At 30.0% G+C, this 23,733-nt stretch overlaps 1 protein-coding gene across 3 annotated transcripts in view; it reads right to left on the bottom strand.

Annotated features, from left to right (window-relative positions):
• Positions 1–23,733, bottom strand: part of Pde9 (Phosphodiesterase 9) — a 177,714-nt gene that overhangs the window by 57,833 nt on the left and 96,148 nt on the right. For all 3 annotated transcript variants that reach the window (XM_064356540.1, XM_015979849.2, XM_015979850.2), the window contains one exon: positions 12,232–12,426. In XM_064356540.1, the coding sequence (XP_064212610.1) occupies positions 12,232–12,328 (97 nt within the window). In that variant the 5' untranslated portion in view covers positions 12,329–12,426. The remainder of the gene's footprint in view (positions 1–12,231; positions 12,427–23,733) is intronic.

Below are 23,733 nucleotides of genomic sequence, written 5' to 3'. Positions count from 1 at the left end.
CAAAAACAACAAAAACCCGCTAAATAACTTTTCTAAGTATCATCATTTATCTATAACTTTTAGTTTTATTGTAAGAGCTTGCACCATTAGTTCGACCCAACTACTAAAAAATTAACCACTATTTAAAGGTTAAAGACTGAAACTAAAGAATTTATTAACCTTTCACGCAATACGCTGTGCATCGGGCGATTCCCTAAATAATTAGAAAATTTTATCCAACAAAGGCAATTTATAGCGTATTTGAAAATCCGCATCACTGAACTTCACCTCCAGATGTAGCTTATCCTGCAGGTATAAGTATCAGCGGTTGTTGTAATTAATCACTCCCGACTGAAGTTAGCTAATGAAATAATCAGATTACCGATAGAATTCCTGGTGATGAACGATGATTAATTAATTTCTAATTTAGAACACGGGCGAAAAATATCCCAGCGTAACAATTGTGAAAATCAACACAAAAATGCATGAATCTGGTCAATTTCGAGCTTCATTGCAAAAATAGCAAAATTTAAATATGAAAACAAAATCCGGGTGCAACATTTTTGTGCACAAAGCTTCAACGTGTTAAAACCATCATCCAATTTCCAGTGTTTTGTTTCAGGAGCAGAGCTTCGCTATTCTGTTCATTAATTTCCAGCCGGGTTTACATATATGGCTTGTCATGGCAAAAATTGCCAGCTTTTTGCCAACCTCCTGTTGTTAATCACATTGACGTTTCATTCTTACTCCTCACAGCAATGTGTTAAGGACGATACATCGTCAAACGGCTTTTGTGCTTTGTCGTGACGGTCGAATGCACCCTTTCACCAGGATTCCAAGCCTGTGCTAAAGCATTTCGGCGAGATTTGAGCCAACAGCTGATTTTTTCACGACACAACCCTTTCACAGCTAATCCTTAAATGGGTGCCACTTTAACAGGAGTTCAGAGTTCGGAGACTGAAACAAAACAGCTAGTGCTTCTTGAAGCAGTTTTCATTTCCGGTGTGATATTTTCGAAGAGCATCGGTCAAGGCTGCCACACGACGTAATAACCCTATTTTTAGGAACTTATTCTACGCTACATATAGTAGACAGGTAATGATATTGCGAGGGCATTGTGATTCTTCATCAGAAAATAAATTGGAGCTGTATTGAATATGGCTACTTCGAGCGATATTTAGGGCTTTCATTTTTTCCGGTTTTTGCCCTGTTTCGTTTAATTTATCTCGTTGAAGCAACGACCTTTCAAGAGCAATGTGATGGAAAATCAATCACGGAGAAAGATTCCTTCGAAAATTTTAACTCTATTAATTAAAGCGATTTAATTTCTGCCATGTAATGGTTTAGTAAATTCAAACTTTATTGTTTCTATCTGATGCATCCATCTTTTGGGCTATAAACTGGCTTTATGAAGGACATAATTAATCCTGAAACGTTATTTTATTTTTATTACAGTGATTTGATCTTGACATTTAGAAAAAATCAATGAGGATAAAAATGCTCTAAATAACAAACAAAAGACAATTTCTTGGAGGCAATACATTTAAAATTCAAGTTTTAGTGTAGACATAGAGTATAACCCAAAATTTAATTAATCTCGACAAGCATCTACACTTAGAATCTGTCCTTCGTCATCTCAGTCCCACTTTCTAAGCCAATTGTGACGTAAATAATTAAGCCCTTGAGTAGCCCGTCTTTTACAGTTGGGTGAGGATGTCACTTTAAACGGTTATTATTAAATATTTAGCTAAGCTTTATTATTATTCCAGTTATCACATTTGCCTACAATAATTACAATATATTTTGGGTACCACATGTTCTTTAAATTTTAAATGACGATTTTCCTTTTCAAACGTAAGCCACAGTTAAAGTTTTTTATTAAATTAACATACTTTTTGTAATTTGCCGCCATTTTGATGCCTAATCTTAAAGCATTCAACGTCATCAAGTGCGATGTCATATTAGTCATTATATGACGGAACATTTTACGAAAATTTTTAGACTGTCAAGAAACAAATTCGGGACCGTATTTTTGCTAATTTGATACATTTTAAAGGGCCTTCATTATCATCCATACTCGTGTTTTTTGACAGAATTTCATTAAAACAAAAATTTTAAAACAATTTTTCACTTTCAAAATTAAGATATTACCAACCATCACAAAAATCCCTAAATCGACTAAAATACCAATTTTTGTTTAAAAACGGCAAAAAGAGACGAATTAGAAAAAATAGTTTAAAAAACTCGTGCTTCAAACTGGTCTTATGAAAAACTATTAGCTGTTTCAAAACTATAAAAAAGTCAATGTCGTATTTTACGGAATTATTTTCTTAAATCAGTTTGATAAAAATGTAAAATACTTATTAATAATTAGATCCTTTATTGAAATTATAGATTACATTAGCTATTATTATTTTGAAGTGCATGAATAATTTATAACTGCTAATTTAGAAAGAAAATACGACGTTGGCGTTTTTATAGTTTTGAAACAGCTAATAGTAACCTAATGAAAAATTGGTATCATTAAAGTACAGGTCACAAACATTTAACGAACTAATTAAAGTATGGGTTTAAAATTCTGTTTTTGCAAATAAAAATACTTTTACAAAAAAATATTTTTTGTATAGATAGGTACATATGAATTTTAGGTTTAATTATTTAATTACTATAAAGCAGCTTCACAAAAAAATATTTTTCTTATGATATTCTGAAACAAACAATGCTTAAATGTTGCATTGAGCAAAAAATACGTAAAAAAATTCGCGTTAGGCCCCAAAATTTATTTTTTTTACGTATTTTTTTGCACAAAACGTCATTTATACTACATTGTTTGTTTTAGAATGTCACTAAAAAAGATAGAATTTTGATTTACTAATGTTTTCATTTTATTTTATTAGATAATATATAATAATATTATTATTTTTGATTTAAGGCATTGGCAAAAAATAACTATTAAAATACTTTTTCAATTTCTTTCTGTGCTAAATAAGATAAAACTTATCTGATCTTAACCAAATTAAAATTTCAATTGCACAAAACACTTATGATTTCAGTTTCGGAATTCTTGCTTAAAAAATAGTAGGAATTTTATTATGGAAAAATGATTGCAATAATTTGAAAACAAAAATTGTAGTAAAGTTTTTTGCATTTCATGTTTATACCATGAAATTGAAATGAAATTCTGCATAACATTAAAACGTCAAAGTGAAGCTTGTTAGAAACTATCGTTTGCGATATATTTTTTTTCTAGACAACTAGAAGTATTTAATTTTTGACTGACACTAAAATTTGAAACATCTTGTAGATCGAGGTTTTTTTATAGAAAAACTACAGGATACAAAACATACTGAATGAGTCTGGTCAGAATATATGTATGCATTTCACTTTTACATCAAAAACACGCAAAAATAACCATTAGCATCTAACATTTCTCAGAATGTTTCCATTATTCCTAAACAAATATCAATTAATTTTTATTATTTGTTTGTAAACTTTTTTTTAACTTATCTAGTTACTGTCTGCAGTCTGTGTCTAGATATTTAAGAAAATATTTAAAAGATAGAACAAAAAACTGAAATTGAATATTTTTAAAATAAACAACATTTTTCCATTTTTTTAAGGTTTCAACGTTACTCAGCTCTTCATTGTGAAATAATCAAACATCATTATACCCTGGCGTCTTGTCGTACATTTGTGATAGTTTTTCGAATAATAAAGGTTATTAGGTGGTATTCGGAAGTAAAATTACCGGTGGGAGCGCCACTGAGCTAGGTTGAAAACAGTAACCATAAATGGCGGGAAAATGTTTATTCGGATATTTTGAGCGTTGTACGAATTTAGAGGCTTCACAATTATTGTAATGCCTATGCGGAATGACTATTGTATCTTTGGTGAAAGAAACGAATGTTGACAAATTAGAGATGGCGAGGAAAACACGAATAACGAAGGACTGTTTGGTTCACTTTCTTTATTGGAAAATTATTACAAAGACATTGAAAAGCCTACCTTTTGGCATAATTTACGTTTAAATGTATCAGCAGTTGTTAATCTTTATTGTAGTTTTGTAGATTTACCGCAGCATTTCATGATTTTTTCAGAGGAAAATTCTAACCTAAAATTCATAACACTTCACTAATTTATTGGTTTCTTGAGCCAAACTTTGTGTTCGCTGTGATCCATTGCTTATAATCTTTAATTAGACAACTGTTTTATAACACTTTGTAATCAAAATTTAAATATTTTTCACTTTTTATCCACTTTCAAGTTCCAACAATAAACACTTTATACCACGAAAAACTACAGAACCAAAGTCAACGCTAGTATTTACCACCATGTACTTTTAAAGTAATTCTTTCTATTGTAAGTAATTAACACTATACACGCAAAATTGTTGAACAATTCATTAAATGTCAGTTAAATGTGCCATTACGAAAATTTCTTTACTGTTTTCGACATAGTTCAAAAGTCATCACCAGAGGGCGTCTAGTTAATTTTATTTCCGAATTGGACTGGGTTTAGTAAAAAATTCAATTATACGGCAACGTTTTGATTTTGTTTACTAAACCTTAATTAATAAAATAATTAATAATTAAGTAATAACATCGAAAGGTTGCCGATAAATTGAATTTTTTACTAAACCCGGCCCAAAATCACCAAAGTTTCATAGTACCTACAGGGTTAATTAGTTAGGATGTGTAGTAGCTGTTGTATATTTTTTTTAGTTATAAGTTTAAGGAGTCGGTTTACAAAAAGCGAATTAAAAATTAAAATTCAATCTTCGATTGGCTCCAATAGGCCACGTGATCAGTTAATATGATATCTGATTGCAATTAACTATTAACTCTTCTATAAACCAGTTCTTAAAGTTATTTTACACTTAGATAACATCTCAATTTTTAATAATATTTAGTTAAATTCAGCTAAAACGATGTGATAACAAGACTGATAAAAAATTATTTCAAAAAAATCGTCATCAAAATTAAGTACCTACTCCGTATGTGTTCTAAATTTTTTAAATCCTGATAATTACAGCGAATTGATAGATTCAGTATAAACACTATTGGTGAACGAAAAAAACTTTTTTTGTTTAACTCAAAAGCCATTGTAGCGAAATTTGTAAATGAAATGTATCTTTAAAAACTTGATTTTAACTCACAGATATTCTCTTATTAAAGCCACCTGTTGTAGTGATCCAAATATGATCCGATCCAGATCTGGTCTGAGTTTTTTCTTCACTTTTGGAATCACTCTGTCTTAAGACATAAGCATAAAGAAATAAGCAAAAAACTTGCAAGAAAATAGCTGTAGTACCTACTTATTGAAAAAATTTGTTATAGAAAAACCAACAAATTTCGTAGACCATCTCATCTAAATAATCCTGTACTTGATACCTAAAGGACGTTTTAAAAAGAACGTAATATTTAATTGCACAATAAAACACACTGAACATTGAACGCTCATTTTCAAACATATCCCTTACTTTTCAGAACCTATTTCCCATTTTAGTTCAAAGTAGAATTGCAACAACGTATTTCAATTTTTCGGAGTGAAAAAAAAGCACAACAAACTGAGGGTTTCTGTATAAGAAAAGAATTCAGTGTTAATCCAAATCCCAGCGACACACTTTGAGCTAAGAACCCCCACCCCAAACTGTCAATTTGTGCTCCATTTCACTCAAAAAAATGCAAATGCGTTGTTGCAAAATTCTACTACGATCTGAAATGAAATATATCCATATTTTCGACCTAAAAACTAAGATTGTTTGACAAATAGTACTTCTGATGTAAAGGTCAATTTAATTAGTTTGCTCTTGCTTGTAATCTAAAACACTCTTCTTTAAAAATTGTAAATTGCTGAACAAGAAACAAAAAATTTTGTCAACAATAAAAAGCAGAGATTTAAGTCAGAATTAAGAGACTGTACTGTATTGTCCTGCGTCCTGCACCAACTGGCAGTGACAACTTCTCTGAAGTCCACCAGATGTTTCTTATAACATAATCATGTTCTTCTCCGAGTCTCTCGATTAAATAAAAAAAATGGCAAGTAATACAATCGTTCCGCCTCGACATCATCTCCATACCAGTCTGCTAAGAATCACCCTATTGAAATTCTGATGAGTTCGTCCGGATAATTTATTCGATAATCTTGGTCTCTCAACAGCACGTGTCAACATTTTCCGAAGTCCCTGGATTTTACCAACATGACGTGTTAATTCTGATCGAATTAAAACAAACTGCAACGAAATCTCGCACCAGTTGACAGGCTTATTTATATTCATTCAAAGTGCGCACAAAAGCCTCGCCTAAGCTTTGTTTTAATTGACAAGCAATCGTTATTTCCCTGAAACCATATCAACCATGTTTTGTATTTGAATGCGTTAGTCAAATCATAATAACGTGACATGTTCACAGGGAGGACACTACATGTATTATCTCTCGTGGTGGTTGGTATACATCGTGATAATTTACTTCCAATCCAAAATTATAAAGTGGAAACAATAATCCATTTCTCAAATCAATACATGTTGGGAGAATGGAAATATTTTACATTTTCTCGATGAAATAAAGGATGCTGCGAATAACTAAGAGATTTTAGTTTATTTCCCGGACGGTGCACAAACATATTGGATTTGGAACGAGTAAGGAAAAAACGATACGATTTTACTTACATTTACGTACATTTCAACCCCCTATTCAATATTCCTGCTGCACACAACCACACAACGTTTCTAATAGCAGGACAGGATAACTCGCAATTTCAATTTCTCAAGTTGGTTATCGCAAATTTGATTTTAAAAAATGGTTGTGTAAAACCGAGAAGTCATCCACTGAACACAAAACTTTACAATGCAATATGTACAGGAATGTCCGAATAGGGGATCTCAGAAACTAAGAGGATTAGAGAAAAACGCGTGAGACATTCTCCAGTCCGTTTTTTGAGAAAATCATTTTGGTCTAAAGCTAAACCATGTCGCTATCGTGTTTTGTTTTCGATTTATAAACAAAAGTTGACATTTTAGCGAACACTTGAAAAATTCATATCTTCCTTATTATAAAATATGAAACAAAAACATTATACAGGAACTTTTTTACAGAAAATGTAATAATATTATCAGGGATTTTTTTAACCTTTCGTTTAGTTGTAATAACATAAGTTATATTTTTTTAAATAAGAATCATAGTTGGCAGTGTCATTTGCGAAAAGCTTATTTTTTTTCTGAACTAAAAACAATATAAATACAGTTTGATATTTTTCTATACTTTCGATAAAAAATATATTTAAAATATTTGAAAGTAGTTGGCCATGGAAAAAATATTTCACATAAAAGGTGTGAATAATCTAGATATTTTGTGAACGGATATTAAAGTAAAAAATGTGAAATTATAAAAGTAAGTTATGTTAAAGTTATTTTCAATTGAACAAATATACGCTCGTCATGCAGCATTTAATTACATAAAAAAAGGACAGAAAATTGAAAACGATGTGTCCCTACTATTTGACAACACTTTTTTATAATTCAGTGAAGTGCAATGGAGGTAACGTTGATAATGTTTTGTATTTTTTTACAGCGGATGGAATTTGATTTTCGTGTTTGACATTTTTTTGTAAAATGAAATTTTATTAACAGGAAATCATACAATTAATAACATTTTTCTCTTTCCAACATTTCATGTTTAATTAGAAAATAGAATAGCAATGTAAGCTTGCCATTTTAAATATAAAAACAAACAATTTTTATTAATCGCAAAAATTTGATGTATTAATAATGTATTATGCTGTTTTTGAATTAATTAGTGTTAAAAAATTATTAAATTATGAATACTCGTTGGGTAATACATTTTTCAAAGTTTTAATTGAAAATCCAATTTTTTTTTCGTGGCCTACTAAAAAAAAAAGCGAAATGTTATGTTTTATTTTTAATTTAAAATTTTAATTTATTTTTTATTTAAAAATAATGAATTACTCAAATAGACATATTAAATCAGAAAAAAATAACTTTTCGAAAATGTCATAGCCAACCATGATTCCTATTTAAAAATATATAACTTTATGTTATTACAGCTAAACACATGATTAAAAATAATTGCTGATAGCATTATTAAATTCTCTGTAAAAAAGTGCCTGTATAATGTTTTTGTTTAAAATGTGTATCTTTTATAATAAAGAAGATATGATTTTTTCAAGATTCCGCTAAAATGTCAACTTTTGTTTATAAGTCGAGAAAAAAAGACGATAGCAGGATGCGGTTTTGAGCAAAATTATTTTCACAAAAAACAAACCGAAAATGTGTAACTCGTTTTTCTTTAAACCTCTTTTATTTTAGAAAAAAATACACGAACTTAATAAATATTTAACAACACGCTAATATTTCATTATAAAAAAGATTCCAGCCGTATTATAAGTTTCAGATAAAACGAAAAATAATGCACGTGATGATGTTAACAAATTAAGGATGAAATTAAAAAAAGAAAATACCTTCAAAATAGTCAGAACTCCAATGAAAAAAAAAAACAAAACGTCCGATTATTCAGCAGATGATTTAGTTAAAGGTTCAATAAATTAGAAGTAGCCAACATCTTCAAAAAATACACCTGAAATCTCAGAGTAAGTGTGAGCAGATGAATAGGTAAATCTGCAACGTTTAGAAAAATTTGGCATTTTGAATTTGAGGCATTACACTTCACAGGATATACAAAAGAAACATTAACTCAAAGCTAGAGTTTCAAAAAAAAAATAATACAGATAATACGAATAAGTGAAAGCGACAAATTACCTGAATGTTTTATTATTTTTAAAACACGAAAACTGTACCAAACAGAATATCTAAAAAATTGAGGGTGTTATTTAAAATTCTAAATTAAAAATGGCTAGCAACTGAAAAATAGAATCTAAATGTAACGATTGCTGCTTGAAATTATACAGGGTAAGTCTACTAAAAGCATATTGTTACTGTAGGTATCTCAAAAAATTATACTCATCCAAATATCAGCATTTGTTAATATTAAATATTTTGTTTTCCTCTATGTACTTGAATTTTCTCAAAATTTTTCTACAAGTCCTTTGGGGGTTTGTTGGTTATAAAATTAAAATTTAATTCAGGATTCAACTAGTTTGAAAAAATGTAAACCGGGCCTAATAAATCTATTAAAATATATTATTTAGATAATAGGCATATTGTTTTGGAAACATCATTTAATTTTTGAGTTAGCTTACTGATTTTTCAGCCCAACACTAGCGAAAATAAGATTAAGATTTTACTTCAGTAAGGCATTAAAATTTTTGAAAAAGAAAAAATTTCAAAACTGTATAATTAATTGTTCCTGTTTAACAAAATCTTGAAAAACTCAAACAGTGCTCAATTTCTCAAGTTGTCTACCACAAATATGATTTTTTATACAGCTATTTAAAAAAATAAGTGTGATAATTGTATTAAAACCTGGTTATGTCCATTGTAAGATTATAAATTGGTTAAAACCCAGTTGATGACTTTTCCTGCAGCCTCGTCCTGCCGTTTCATTAATCAAACTTTCCTTTTATGAGGATAATTTACCGAAATAACCGAATATAAAAGGCGAAAGAAGAAGATTAAAACCTGCAGGCTAAAGAGGAATGGAATAAATGAGTCGTGTTGCTCATAGTCAAATAAGCCTTTAAATCACAAAGTTGGGGATAAGCTTAAATTTTCGATATGTAACTGTGAAACTTTTAAAAGACAACGAATTTTTCAAAACAAAAATAAAGTGTTTTCTTTACATTATTAAACATCGCTAAGATGTGTAAAATATTTCAAATTATAAAATTGCAAAGCATAAAATTTTACATAAAAATGTTTTCTTGACTTTTTTATATTATTCAAATTAACAGCGTTTAGGGTGGTTATATGTGAAGGGGTGATAGCTGATAAGTATGTATCAGCTTTTTCAAAACTATAAAATAGCCAACGTCGCAATTTACCGAATTATTTTTTATAATTTTTTTTATAAATTTTATAAATGTATAAAATTGTAAAATACTTATTAATGATTAGATCTCTCATTGAAACTATAAATTACATAAGCTATTAATTGTATGAAGTGCGTGAATAATTAATAAGAGCTAATTTTGAGAGAAAATGCGACGTTGGCGTCGCCAACTTTATCCGAAGTATTTTTTTTTCTTTTGCAACAGTTATGCTTGTGTATGCTTATGGTCTGTTATTGCAAAAGATAATAATTTTTTAAAGTTACATCATTCCTACATCATTCCTTTACTTTTAATCCCCCCACTCTCTGTCATTTTAAATTATATCAAGAAAGTCAAAAAAAATTTTTTTATCACGTATACCTTTTTAAAAAGTCAAAAAAGTGACAAAGTATTAATTAATTTTTTGATTTTGTACCACTTTTAGCCCTCGAATTGTTTACAAAGGCGATGACCACGCTTCAAAGGGAAATACCCTGCGATTTCACTTCAAGGACATCATGTTGCAGTAATTGTAAATTGCAATAATTTGTTAATGTTATACAGGGTCGCTAAAAAGTATGGACAGTTAAATATTATAAAAACTATTCCTCAAAACTTACTGAAATTTGGTATGTGCTTAAGAATATATAAATTCCATCGTTTGAGATGTTTATCGAATTTCTATCTCCATTTGTTCTTCGGATACAAAGCTAACTTGATTTTTTTTAAATAGCAACAAGAGTTACCGTTCTAAAAATATTTAGCTATATCTATACTTTTTAGCGACCCTGTATATTATTATCAAAATAATACTTGCACCACAAACTTGTTTAAAGCATTAGCTTAATTTCATCTTGTTTACGAGTATATTTCTCGTTAAAATAATAAAATGTCTTGCATTACAAAAATTTCACTACACAAATATGCTACCTTACAAAAAAATGTTTTTTTCGCTTTCCCCTTATCAAAATTCAGCCTTGTGGAATCACGTAAAAATCTGCATTCATTGAGCAATCTTTTACAAAAAAGAAGTTTCTAGCTTTATCTAGAAGAAAAATTCAAGAATATAAACAAAAAATTTGTACAATGATAATGAAGGCAGTTTCACATTCAAAATTAACCTACGGATTCGTATTCAGCAGAAAATTTTCCATAACAATCAAGTCTTCACGAGGATTTCTTTAAATTGACAAAAAATGAAGAGAACATTTTAATGTAAAATTATATGCTTTGTAATCTCTATGTACAAAGTGTTTTTAAATAATTCTCATCTAGTCATCTGTGAATTTCCCATGAAAAATCAGAAATGGCGCTTTATAGAATTAATAACAGGCATTTAGACACCGAATATTACCATCCTACATTTATTAAGTCTCCAATTCAGAAATTAGCTTCGACAATAGAAGTGTTTTCTTAGACAGTGAAACAATTTAGTTGCATTTTAACGAAATTTTTAAAATTAATTAAATAAAAATTTTAAAATTCACAACTGACATTTTTGACATTTATTGACAGAGCGGCACAATTTTTTTACACTGAAACCATTTTCAAAGTTAACTACATGAGAATCATTTAAAAACATTTTTTTGTATTTAAAACATTTTTTCTAGCTCTTACCGGTTTTCAATAATCTTTATTCAACCTCTTCTCAGAGTTGAAACAAAAAATTCTTTGAATAAACTTAACATATAGAGTGATAAAAATGAGCCACCCTGAATATCTCCGAAAATAATCAAAAAATTAAAAAAGTTGTTTATATTACAAAAGAGATTGGTGTTGTAACTTTCAAAATTACACTGAAAGCCCCCCTGAAAATAAAGAATGACCTGTCTCAGGTTTTTCTATTTTTTTGTTTATTTTCTGAGGTATTAATTACGTTAGCTCGTTTTTAACACCTGTATAAAAAAATGCAAGATTTTCCCCAACATTTTGACTGAAAGGCTCACTTGACTGGAGTATTAGTTAAAACTAAAACCTAATTGATGACTTTTCCTGTGGCCTCGTCCTGCTGTTCCATTAATCAAACTTTCCGTTTATGCGGATAATATCCCGAAATAACCGAATATAAAAGGCAAAAGAAGAAGATTAAAACCTGCAAGCTAAAAAGGACTAAATAAATGAGTCGCAAGTGTTGCTCAGCAGGAAAAGCTCGATGTAAAAGCCGCATCGAATCTGGTAAACATACGTTTGAGAGCGCGTTTTCTTTGTAAATTGCACACGTAGTATTAATAATAGCATTGTTGAGAAATGCCTAAGGCTTGCAAACTTTCTAATTATAACAACGCAGCGGTGAAAATGGCTTTTCGTTACCTTTAATCTGTTCCGCGGGCGAGTCGGAGCGGAAAAGCGCTGCCTCGTGGCGCTGCCCCACGCTGAAATACACCTGCACCGTCGTGGGGAGGTCCATGAGCGACTCGGCCACCGGCTCATCGCTTAAGCGGCCCCCAAGTCGCTCTTCCCCAGCTCCTGGTCAGCCGCAGGATGGCCAAGGGCTTGACGGCGCGCCTGAAACAAAGCCACGATCAATCTTTCACACGGCTTCACAACTGGATGCGAGGCCAAAGTTGCGAGGGTTTTACCAAGTCTCAAGAGCTTTAGCAGGAATGCGGTTTCGTAGGATGGTAAAGAGAGAAGTAATTTCTGGAGTCACGTCCACACTAAATTTTAATTTTGACAAAGACTGGGTTTGGAAATACCTCAGGACTATAACTAAAATGAGGCTACTAATAAACTCCTTGATAAATAATCTAGGAGTAATCGTTCGCTGAATACTACATAACATTTTGTATTGCAAATGTTAGGTAATACAGCGTGCTCAAAAACTGGCGCACCAACTCAATAGTGTGTGGTAGAGAATTATTACATATAAAGGTAAAAATAGTAAAAAAAATCTTTGTATTAAAGTTATTGATAAATAACTAATCTTAGATAAATGATATGTGGCAACGTTGTCTAACAGTCGTGATCCCAATAGAATTTGAGCAACAATAAAAATAAATTATTTTTGAAACGGTTTCCTAGGAAATAATTCCCAGTGTTGGCACATCTACACATTGTGATTTTTTGGATAAATTTTAATTAAAAAAAAAATTAATTAATGCTAAAATCTGATAGTAAATTTTAAAATAATTATTCATCGTTTTGTTACGGAACGATTACCTGGTATGAAACATAAAAACATAAAAAAATAATGAAAACTAAAGAAGTTAACACAATAAGTTTGTAGCTACAGATTTTTTTAAATATAACTTTAGGAATTTTTTCAACATTTTTCCCGTAATCTGCACTTGCTTCTCATTAACGTACCACTGAAATGGTGCGCCAGTTTTTGAGCATCCTGTATAGTATATTAGGTACGGAACGAGTGCTGTAAATAGCATTTTTGTAATTTGCCGCCATTTTGATGCTTTAATGAGCATCTTAAAGCACGCAACGTCATCAAGTGTAATGTCATAATGGTCATTATGTGACGGATTATTTTATGAAAATCTTTAGGTTGCCAAGAAGCAAATTGAGGCATTCATGCAAGATTACCTCCATTATCATCCATACTTTTGTTTTTTGACAAAATTTGGAAAAAACAAGAATTTTTAAGTCAATTTTTCACTTTCAAAATTGAGACAAAAGAGAGGCAAAGGGGCGAGTACATAACTCGAGGTACGTATTAACTGTTTCAAAACTATAAAAACGCCAACGTCGCATTTTACCGAATTATTTTTTTAAATAAAGTAGATAAAAGATAGATTAGATCTCTCATTAAAAGTATCTATAAATTACATTCATTATTATTTTTTTGAAGTGTATGAATTTATAACATCTAATTTTGAGAGAAAATGCGACGTTGGCGTTCTTATAGTTTTGAAACAGCTAATACAATACTTCTGAGATCTTTCTAATTACGACTAATTGTTTATAAATTAGATTTAAATTAGATTCAATAAATAAAATAAATAAAATAAATAAAATAAATAAAATAAATAAAATAAATAAAATAAATAAAATAAATAAAATAAATAAAATAAATAAAATAAATAAAATAAATAAAATAAATAAAATAAATAAAATAAATAAAATAAATAAAATAAATAAAATAAATTAGATTAAATAAATAAAATGGCTTATGGCTAGTTTATAAAAAGTGACGCTGCTGAGGCTTAAGACCTTTTCAGCAAGCCTAGGAGCATTGTTAAAAATAGTCATATTATGTCATTATTAACTCATTCTCATTACTCATTAAGCACAAACGTAAGCTAAAGGCACAGCCGTAAAATAACCGCAAAGTTTGTTAACTAAGCAAATTCCAAACTGTACAATAGTGCATAACGACTTGTTTACAGTAACTATACGGATGGTACAAAAATGACCATTTACATTTTGAAATGTAAAATCTTAAACTCAAAAACTGTTATTCCAATATTTAATGTGAAATATGGTACGAATTGATAGTCAAATTATAGACAGTCTTAAAACTAGCATCAAGATCTGAAAAAAGAAAGAAAATTTGCAACTTTGAGAAATGACCTTAAAATATCAAAAACAATCACGATTTTACATACTTATCTTTACAATAACCATAAAAACCGTTTAATCTTAAGGTTACCAGATATTAAAATTGAGAATTTTAACTCTCGAAATAATTGCGAGGAAAACAAAAAAAAATTTGCGTATTAAAAGCAAAGCTTAAGAACCGATCTTAAGATTTTGATAACAAATAATTAAAAATGTTGAAATTCTCAAATATCGAAATATAAAATATAAATATAAAGAAGAAATAAAATCCTGCAATCTTAAACGTAAACCTGATGAACCGATCTTAATGTTTGAAATAACAACTGTTAAGAATCTAGAGGTTCGCAAAATCGGAATACAAAAAACGAAAGAGAAACGATCTAGAAATCGCAACAACTAATTTCAGATAAACAAAAATATTGATGAGAACCAAACTTTTAGGATCTTAGTAACAAATTGAGGATCTTGAGAATATCCTATCTTGAAGTAATTGCTAAAATAAAAAACTTGCAATGAAAAATCTTGAGAACCTCTCAAAATATTGAGAATATTGAAATGTGCAATATGTGTGTAAACAAAGAAGCGATTTTGAAACTAAAACATCTTGTACTTCAGACAATTAAACAAAGCTCTTGAGATCCGATGTTAAGGTTTCGATAAAAAATTTAGAACCTTATTGATAACAACCTTGATAAAAACCGATCATGCCATTTTAAACAATTGTTAAGAATATTAAGAATCAAAGAATTGAAATATGTAAAACGATAGAGAAACGATTTTGAAATCGCAACTAACTTCAAATAAACAAAAATCTTGATCTCGATCAAAAATTGTGATTTTCAGATCTTAAATTAATTGCTATAATAAAAATTTGCAGATATAAAAATATGAGCAACAAAAAAAGCAAAATATTGATATTTAGATCTTGTAGACAAATGCTAATTTCGTAAAGAAAATTTGACCAAAATTGCGAAACTTAAGATTCATTTATCTATCTTAAAAAAATACCGGGAGGAAACAACATATTTCTTTCTGTTTTAGACGAAAGTTCGACCATAAGATAAGATAGTTGAAAATCATAAAATTCGCAGAAGCAATCCTGAAAACGCAACATCTGGATATTAAATAAATAAAAATCTTGAAAACCGATCATAAGATTTTGATAAAAATTGAGAATCTTAAGACTTTGAGATTTTGAGATCTTGAAATATTGATATTTAGATCCAAACAACTGTAAATTTCGAAAACCGAATTTTACAAAAACTAAGATTCTGTACAAAACAATTGCCGAGAAAATATAAAGTAAAAATCCTGCATTCGTAAACGCAAATCATACCTAATAATCGACTTTAATATTTTCATCAAAAATAATTGCCACCTTGAAACATCAAGATAAAGAGATCTTCAGGTAAACTACAATCTTGAGAACTGATCTACAGATTCTGACCAAAAATTAGGAACCTTGAGATTATCACATCTTGAAATATTGATGATTACATCTTGTAAACAAATCCAAATTTCGAAAACACAGTTTAACCAAAATTCAGAATCTTGAGATTTGCGGATATCGAAATGCGAAAAAAGCAATAAAAGATGCAATTTTAAAGTCGCCACATCTAGAAAAATCTTGAGATTATCACATTCTAAAATCATAATATTGAGATTTTCTATATAACTGCATAATTATAAAACCGAATCTTGAAATTCTCATATCTCGAAATAATTGTCAGGACGGCAAGATTCTCAGATCTTGAAATATGAGAAGCGGAAGAGAAGCAATCCCAAAATTCAACCCGTTTTAGATGCAACATTTGTTGGAGTTAAAAAAGATTCTGAAGTGCTGATAACGGATAGTCTTTTGCAAGATTTGTTCTAATCACTGTTCGAAAATTGAAAAATTTTTACTTTTTTCCAAAAGTTTAAACACAATTTTCTTGAAAGCTATATTTAGCGAAAATCTTACATTTTTTGAATTTCCAAAATCCAAGCGGTCAACTTTAAGAAAAGTAAGCAATGTTTTCTGTTTTACAATACTTAATTGTTTTTACCTAATTCTTTACGGTAGTCAAAAAACAACAGCATTAAGAGTTAACAAGAGGTGCTTTATTGTGTTCCAATGTATAATCAAGAATCATACTTTTATGACGATTTCATTATGAATACACAATGCATCCAGAATTTTCAGCTTGTATACATTTAAATTTTTACCCAAATAAAATTAAAAAAACGAGTAGATTATAAAAAATGCAACTGCATTTGAATACTCACAATTAGCACGTACCACTTTAAAACTTTTCAGATTTTTTGACGTACAATGTTGTACAATGTTTGCGTTTCTGGCTTATGTTAAGAGTATACAAAAAACATCTAATTTTTGAATTAAGTTAGTGATTTTTCCGCCCAACATTATCAAAACCTGGCAAAAAGATTGAGATTTTATACATTTATATCTTCAAAAAAGGAAGAAATAACAACAACCGACTTAATAAAAAAAACTCTTGATGATTTAAAAACGTTTATAACTGAATCACCGACTACTGTTTGTACTTTTGATAAAATAGATGAATATGTACGCAAAAGTTTTGATGATCTTGAAAGCAAATTAATTTCTTTGTTAAAGGATACCCTTAATCGTGAAATTGAGAAATTAAAAAATTCAATAAAAAACGAAGTAATAGCAGAAATCTCTACTAATTTGAACCGTACCAATGATAATATTAAAACTGCCAACTCTTCTGATTTAACTTTGAAATCTACAAATTCAAAGAATGTAAGTACCCAGTCCGTGTCTAAGACGAACAGATATAAAGTTCGTATATTTGCTGATCAAAAAGGACGTCATTGTATAGACTTATTAGAAACTTATATTCCAGTTAGCAAATATGTGATCCAATCCGTAGTAAAACCTTATTCCTCGTTACAAGAGCTTCTTAAAACTGAAAACAACAACGAGCAACTTGGCAATAATGATTTTGTTGTAATATACGCTGGAAATCATGAAGCACAAAAAGGAAAAATCCCTGATGAAAATACTCTAAATGAACTTATCAATCATAAATTTTTAAATACTAATATCATTCTTATCGGCTGTCCATATTTTGTTAATCGTCCGATTTTGAATAATTTTGTTTATGAATTGAATTGTAATTTTTATAATGTGGCTAAAAATAATAAGAACATATATTACTTAGACTCAAACGATAAAATTTTTGATCAATTCAAGACGGATAACTTTGTAATAAATAAAGCTGTTAAAAGGTGCATTATAAAAAACCTGGGCGACCTAATCACTGAGTGCCAAGACCATACAAATAGATCTGCAGTTGAACAAAATCCAGTAGCAACGTTTCTTGACACATCTCTGCCATCAGTTGATAAATCTGACTCTCAGTCTTTTTAAATCGCTTCGTCTGTTTACAGCCCTCACATTCTAAAATATCTATATCAATCAATAAAAAAACTGTCAATAGTTTTCATGGCATCTACCAAAATGTTAGGGGATTAAAATCAAAATCAGTTACATTTTTTAATTCATTTTTATCTACGTCTGATGAATTTGATTTAATTGTTATTACTGAGTCTTGGTTAGATGACACCGTCTTGGATGGTGAATTGTTTTCTGATAATTATTATGTTTTTCGTCGGGACAGAGATCTCCGCCACCTGGGTATCCATAGAGGTGGTGGTGTGCTTATAGCAGTTAATAACAAATATAACTGTCGTCAACTCGATATATCTAATATTAGTCGTAGAAGTTCTCCTGCTATTGATCTGGTTGCAATAAAAATAAATGTAACAAGTTATCAACATCTCTTCGTGTTTGTAGTCTACATTCCTCCTTCTATTTCTTTTAGTGATTTTGACAATTTTTTTGATCTTCTTAATAATTTTGACGAGATTAATAATGACAACGTTTTATTCTTAGGAGACTTTAACACTCCTTTATTCAGTGGTTTTTCAAAAAACAATTTTAGTATTTCTCTCGAACACTTCGCTTCTTTTCATAATTTTAATCAATTTAATAACATACGTAATAATAGGAATAATATATTGGATCTCATCTTTTCCAACATGGACTGTGCCGTTAGCAAGTCCTCTTTCTCGTTTGTTCCTGAAGATCCTTTCCATCCGAGTTTGGAGTTTACCCTCGATATTGTAGCAAAAACTCCTGATAAGTTCTATATGAATAGGGACCACGTCGCATTTAATTTTAAAAAAGCAAATTTTGATTGTCTATACACTACTTTACAGGTAGTTGATTGGTCCGAACTGGAGAAGTTTAGTGATGTGAATGAGGCATGTCGAGTTTTTTATGAAACCCTCTACAATTGTTTTGAGTTATCTGTTCCAAAACTATTTTGTCGTAAAAACTACCGCACATTTCCTACTTGGTTCAACACTGACATTATCAATTGTCTACGTCGTAAATCTAACATTTTAAAGAAATATCGTCGAACTAAAAATATGCATTTCTATGAAGAGTTTAAGAAACTTCGATCTCTTTCAAAATCCCTAATAACTACTGCCTATTCTCAATACATCGGCCACATGGAAAACACTATCTCCAAAGATCCAAAGAAATTCTGGTCTTTTGTTCAAGCTAAAAAGCGTAACTCTAGAATTCCGGGTGTGTTGTATCATAATGGTAATGCAATATCACATCCTAATGATATAGTAAATAGTTTCGCTAAATTCTTCAAAAGTGTTTTTTCTGACATGACTTTGACTTCAGATAGTCCCTCGATGATGACGAATCTAAATAGTTTTGTTACTGTGAACGAGATTAATGAGCATGAAATAATCCGGGTATTAAAGCGATCTAAAGACACACTTACTGCTGGTTGTGATGGTATCCCCAGCTTTTTATTAAGGGATTGTGCACATATTTTTTCTAAACCACTCGTATACATTTTTAATTTAATATTGCAAACTTCGACGTTTCCTAACATATGGAAAATAGCACACGTTTGTCCTGTCTTCAAAACGGGTGATATAACACAAATTCAAAACTACAGGCCAATTTCAATCTTGTGTAATTTCTCGAAAGTTTTTGAGTCAATTATTTACGACCGCATCTACTCTTCTGTAAAAAGATTTATATCACCTTCGCAGCATGGATTTGTTGAAAAAAGATCAACTGTTACAAATCTAGCCTGTTTTACTCAGTTCATATCTGACGCTTTGGACAGAAAAGGTCAGGTTGATGTCATTTATATGGACTTCAAAAAAGCATTTGATCAAATTGATCATCATCTGTTATTGTTAAAACTTGATCAGTATGGTTTCTCCGGTTCTTTGCTATCCCTAATAAAATCTTATCTTGCTAATCGAGAGCAAAGGGTTAAATATCGTAACTACATTTCGGATAGTTACGTTGCAACTTCGGGTGTGCCGCAAGGTTCCAATCTTGGACCCTTATTATTTTTGCTTTTCATTAATGATATATGTGGTTCTTTATCAACATGCGCTAAACTTCTCTTTGCCGATGATCTTAAAATTTACACAGAAATAAAATCTATAGAGGACTGCCTCACTTTACAGAACAATATTAACGCAGTAGTGAAATGGTGTAATGAAAATCGCCTTTATCTAAACCCATCCAAATGTAACGTTATGTCTTACACTAAAAAGCGCGAATTCCTTGAATTTGTATATGATATTTCGTCCGCAACACTGCATCGTACCTTTATTATTAAAGATTTGGGAGTTATTTTCGATACTGAACTCGCATTCAGTGAGCATATTAGGGATGTTACGGCTAGAGCGATTAAGTCATATGGATTCATCTATAGAAATTGTCGAGATTTTAAGAACTTATCAGTTATGAAGACCCTATTCTTCTCGTTAGTTAGAAGCAAACTGGAATACGGCGCACTTATTTGGCACCCGATTTATAAAATCCATATAGATCAACTCGAAAACATACAGCGACGATTCCTAAAATTCCTAGTTTTTATAATAGATGGAAATTATCCTATAAGGGGCTATGACCAGAACTTGCTTTTGAATAGATTCGGTCTCCAATCTTTACATTTTCGCCGTATTTGTATTATAATTAAATTTCTGTATAATTTAATTAATAATAACATCGACTGTTCTTGGCTATTAAATATGTTAAATTTTGCTGTTCCACGTTTAAACTCCAGACAAGCCATGACATTTTATCCTATAGCGAGAAGGACCAATGTAGCTGATAAGTCTCCTATCGTATTAATGACTACCCTATTTAATAATGTATGTAAAGACGGTGATATCAACTATGATTCGTGGCGGAAGATTGTTTCGTCTATATCATTAGTATAGTATTAGTGTAGTTCTAAGTTTTTGTATATATTTACTGTAAATGGGATTCCTGTAGTAAATAAAGGCTTATTATTATTATTATTATCATTTCCTAACAAACTATTCCTGTCTAATAAAATTTGGAGAAATAAGTTTGATTTAAAAGTCGATTAAAAAAACTGACTATTTATCTTAAAACCCGTGCTCAAAAGTCCTTGAAAACAGAATAAACTCTAAAAAAACATGACATTTGCTACTGAAACACCACTTGATAAGCATTAAAAACTGGTAAATGTAATGTTTGTTATTTTTCAATAAACGAACTGTTATCTATTTTCAGACTCCACTTGACTGACATGCGTATGCAGATATATTTATTACATCTCACAATGCGGACAACAACATCATATGCAGTTCTAATGCATCTATTTCCCTGGGGGAAAACACTTCACTCCGGAACATCCAGCAAACAAAATTTAATTACAGCTATTTTAAATTTATGACTAGATGTTTAAACAATATAAGTATCTCTAGTTTTGAACTTTGGTGTAATGTCAGTGAGTAGCGATTGCAAATTTCCAATAAATCCAACTTTTTGAAATTAAAATTACCACATATTTAAATATATGCTAAACCGAGTCGATATTGATCTCTCTGTAATTTTCTTCGTGGAAAATCACTACATTAAATTTAATTAGGAAAGAAATAATAATTAACTGAAACTTCCTTTAAATATTATAATTACTCCAAAAGTCATTTCAGCTTCATTTAATGTGCACGTAAAGTTGATTATTTTGTCGGTTCATTAAAACCTTACACAAGTAAAACTTAATATTTTTCTTGACTGCTTACCACTAATTAGTTAGCCACTTATTCACGCTGATAAGTTCTTGGAAACGATAAAACAAGCAGCTTATCCACTTTGTATTTTCAGATTTCATGAAAACTGATTGTTTGGAGTAAATAAGTTATTCCATATAACTAATTATTTATGGAAATTGGAACACAACATTCAAAGTAATGAAAATGATGATCCTGTTAAATTAAATTCAGTCAAGTTGTAATAACTATTTATTAAAAGCAACATTTGAATATGTTGTAACGCAGAATAAAGTAAACAACCCTAACACCGGCAAAGGCCCGAGGGTTAAAATAAAACAACCTTTTCCTCGTTATTTTAGGCAACCGGTAGGGATCTGAATAATCCCAAAATTTTCTCCAAACTTGATTATGCGATGTGTTTAGTGCTGGAACTGATGGTCCAAACATTTCATACAAAATAAGGGTTTAAAAAATGTGTTTATTCAAAATATAATTATTCATTAATTGCAATAGTAGATAACATTTTATCGGCAAAATTGTGCTTAATGGAGCAGACCTTCAATAGGTACCAACAAAACAATATAAATCTTATTAAATTGCATAAATCCCCATAGCCCTAATCCGTATTGTTGGAAACATGTTTATGGCTAAAACAAACTGATGAATAGTTGTAAACAATAAGGTATTAATGTTTAATTCAAACGTGTAGTAAATAATTAAACAAATTTAAAATCAAAAACCAGTGATTTACCCGTTTCAGACCTCTCCAATTAGCTAGATTGCAATAATTGCACCGTATCTCTTGCAAATCTGAAACGTACAACAATAGCCATTACATTATTATCGTAGTGATTCCAATTCCGCCCTGCTCTAATAAGATTAAGTCGAGAGGAAAGTCATTATGTTAAATAAGTGTACAATATTGTTAAATACGGTCAAATACCAAAAAGTAAATTAGATAGAAATAAGTTAATAATAATTACAATTAAATACTCAATAGATACATTAAAATTTAGCGTTCAATACAAACCTCGGCTAACTTTTTTCTTCGACAAAAAAATCTCAAAAACACGGTTTTTGAGATTCAGTCAGTCTGGTCTAACCTTGTAATTTAATGTCTTATTTGTACGTTTTAAACTTGAAAACTACAAAAAAAATTGCCATTTTTCTTCTTCTCCAAAAAAGGACATAGGTACTATACACAATAATCAATGAATTATTTATAAATCATATATGAGGTAAATTTGTACAAACATATATTCTATGGGGTGAGAATAAAGCTCAAAAGACGGCAAAATAATTTATTCGATTGTTTATAGTTTCTTAAATTTAGCTAAAACAATAATAAAAAAGTACCTTCACATAAAAAAAACTATAAAAAAGGTAAAAAAATTCTGTTTTTTAAAGATACAATAAATTTGATTCTCTTAAACACCATCGACTAATATCCATGTAATAAGCTTGCGAATAAAGTATTCAAAAGACGCAAACTTCGTTTACATTGCATTTTTTGACGAATTTTTAAACGCTAAAGTAGAGGATGCTCTCTCTATATCTCAAAAATCATGAACGTTGACAACAAACCAGGACAAATTGAGTTTTTTTGAATTGTGCTTTCATCCCTTAAAATAAATATACAACCTTCAAATTCACCTTGATTTATTGTTTACGATATGTCGTTTTCTTATTTCCAGCTTTCACAATACCTTTAATTAAAAGATATACAGGGTGTCTCAGCTATGACTTTCGAGCTTAACATCTCAGTTATTTGTCAACGGATTGTTATGAATTTTAGAATGCACATGTTTTAGGAGGCGATCTTCAAGTAATAAAATGTAATTTTTAAACACATTTCCTTTATTTAAAATTAAGCCAAATTACCATTGGATCATTAAGCCCCGAAAAATAATAGACACACAAAAAATTAACTAAATCGCTCGGCTGATCCAAGAAAAAAATTAGATTTTGTTGTTAAAAACTAAATCCAAATTTTGAAAGTATTTGAGCAGTCACCTTTTGATACAATTGATAAAGCATTTCTACGCGGTGTTTTGTGTACCACTGAGAAAAAACTTTCAAAAGTGTGTGCGTTGTCAGAAAAGTAAAATTGTCACTGAAAACGAAGAAATAGTTAACAGTTAAGAGTTTTTAACAGTTTGTTTCTCATTTTTATTGCAAAAAAGACATGGTTCACAAACG

The sequence above is a fragment of the Tribolium castaneum genome, chromosome 5 (genome assembly GCF_031307605.1).
Source record: "Tribolium castaneum strain GA2 chromosome 5, icTriCast1.1, whole genome shotgun sequence".
Classification (NCBI taxonomy): Eukaryota; Metazoa; Arthropoda; class Insecta; order Coleoptera; family Tenebrionidae; genus Tribolium; species Tribolium castaneum.
Note: the sequence above shows the minus strand (reverse complement) of the source record. Positions and strands in the feature narration are given on the sequence as shown.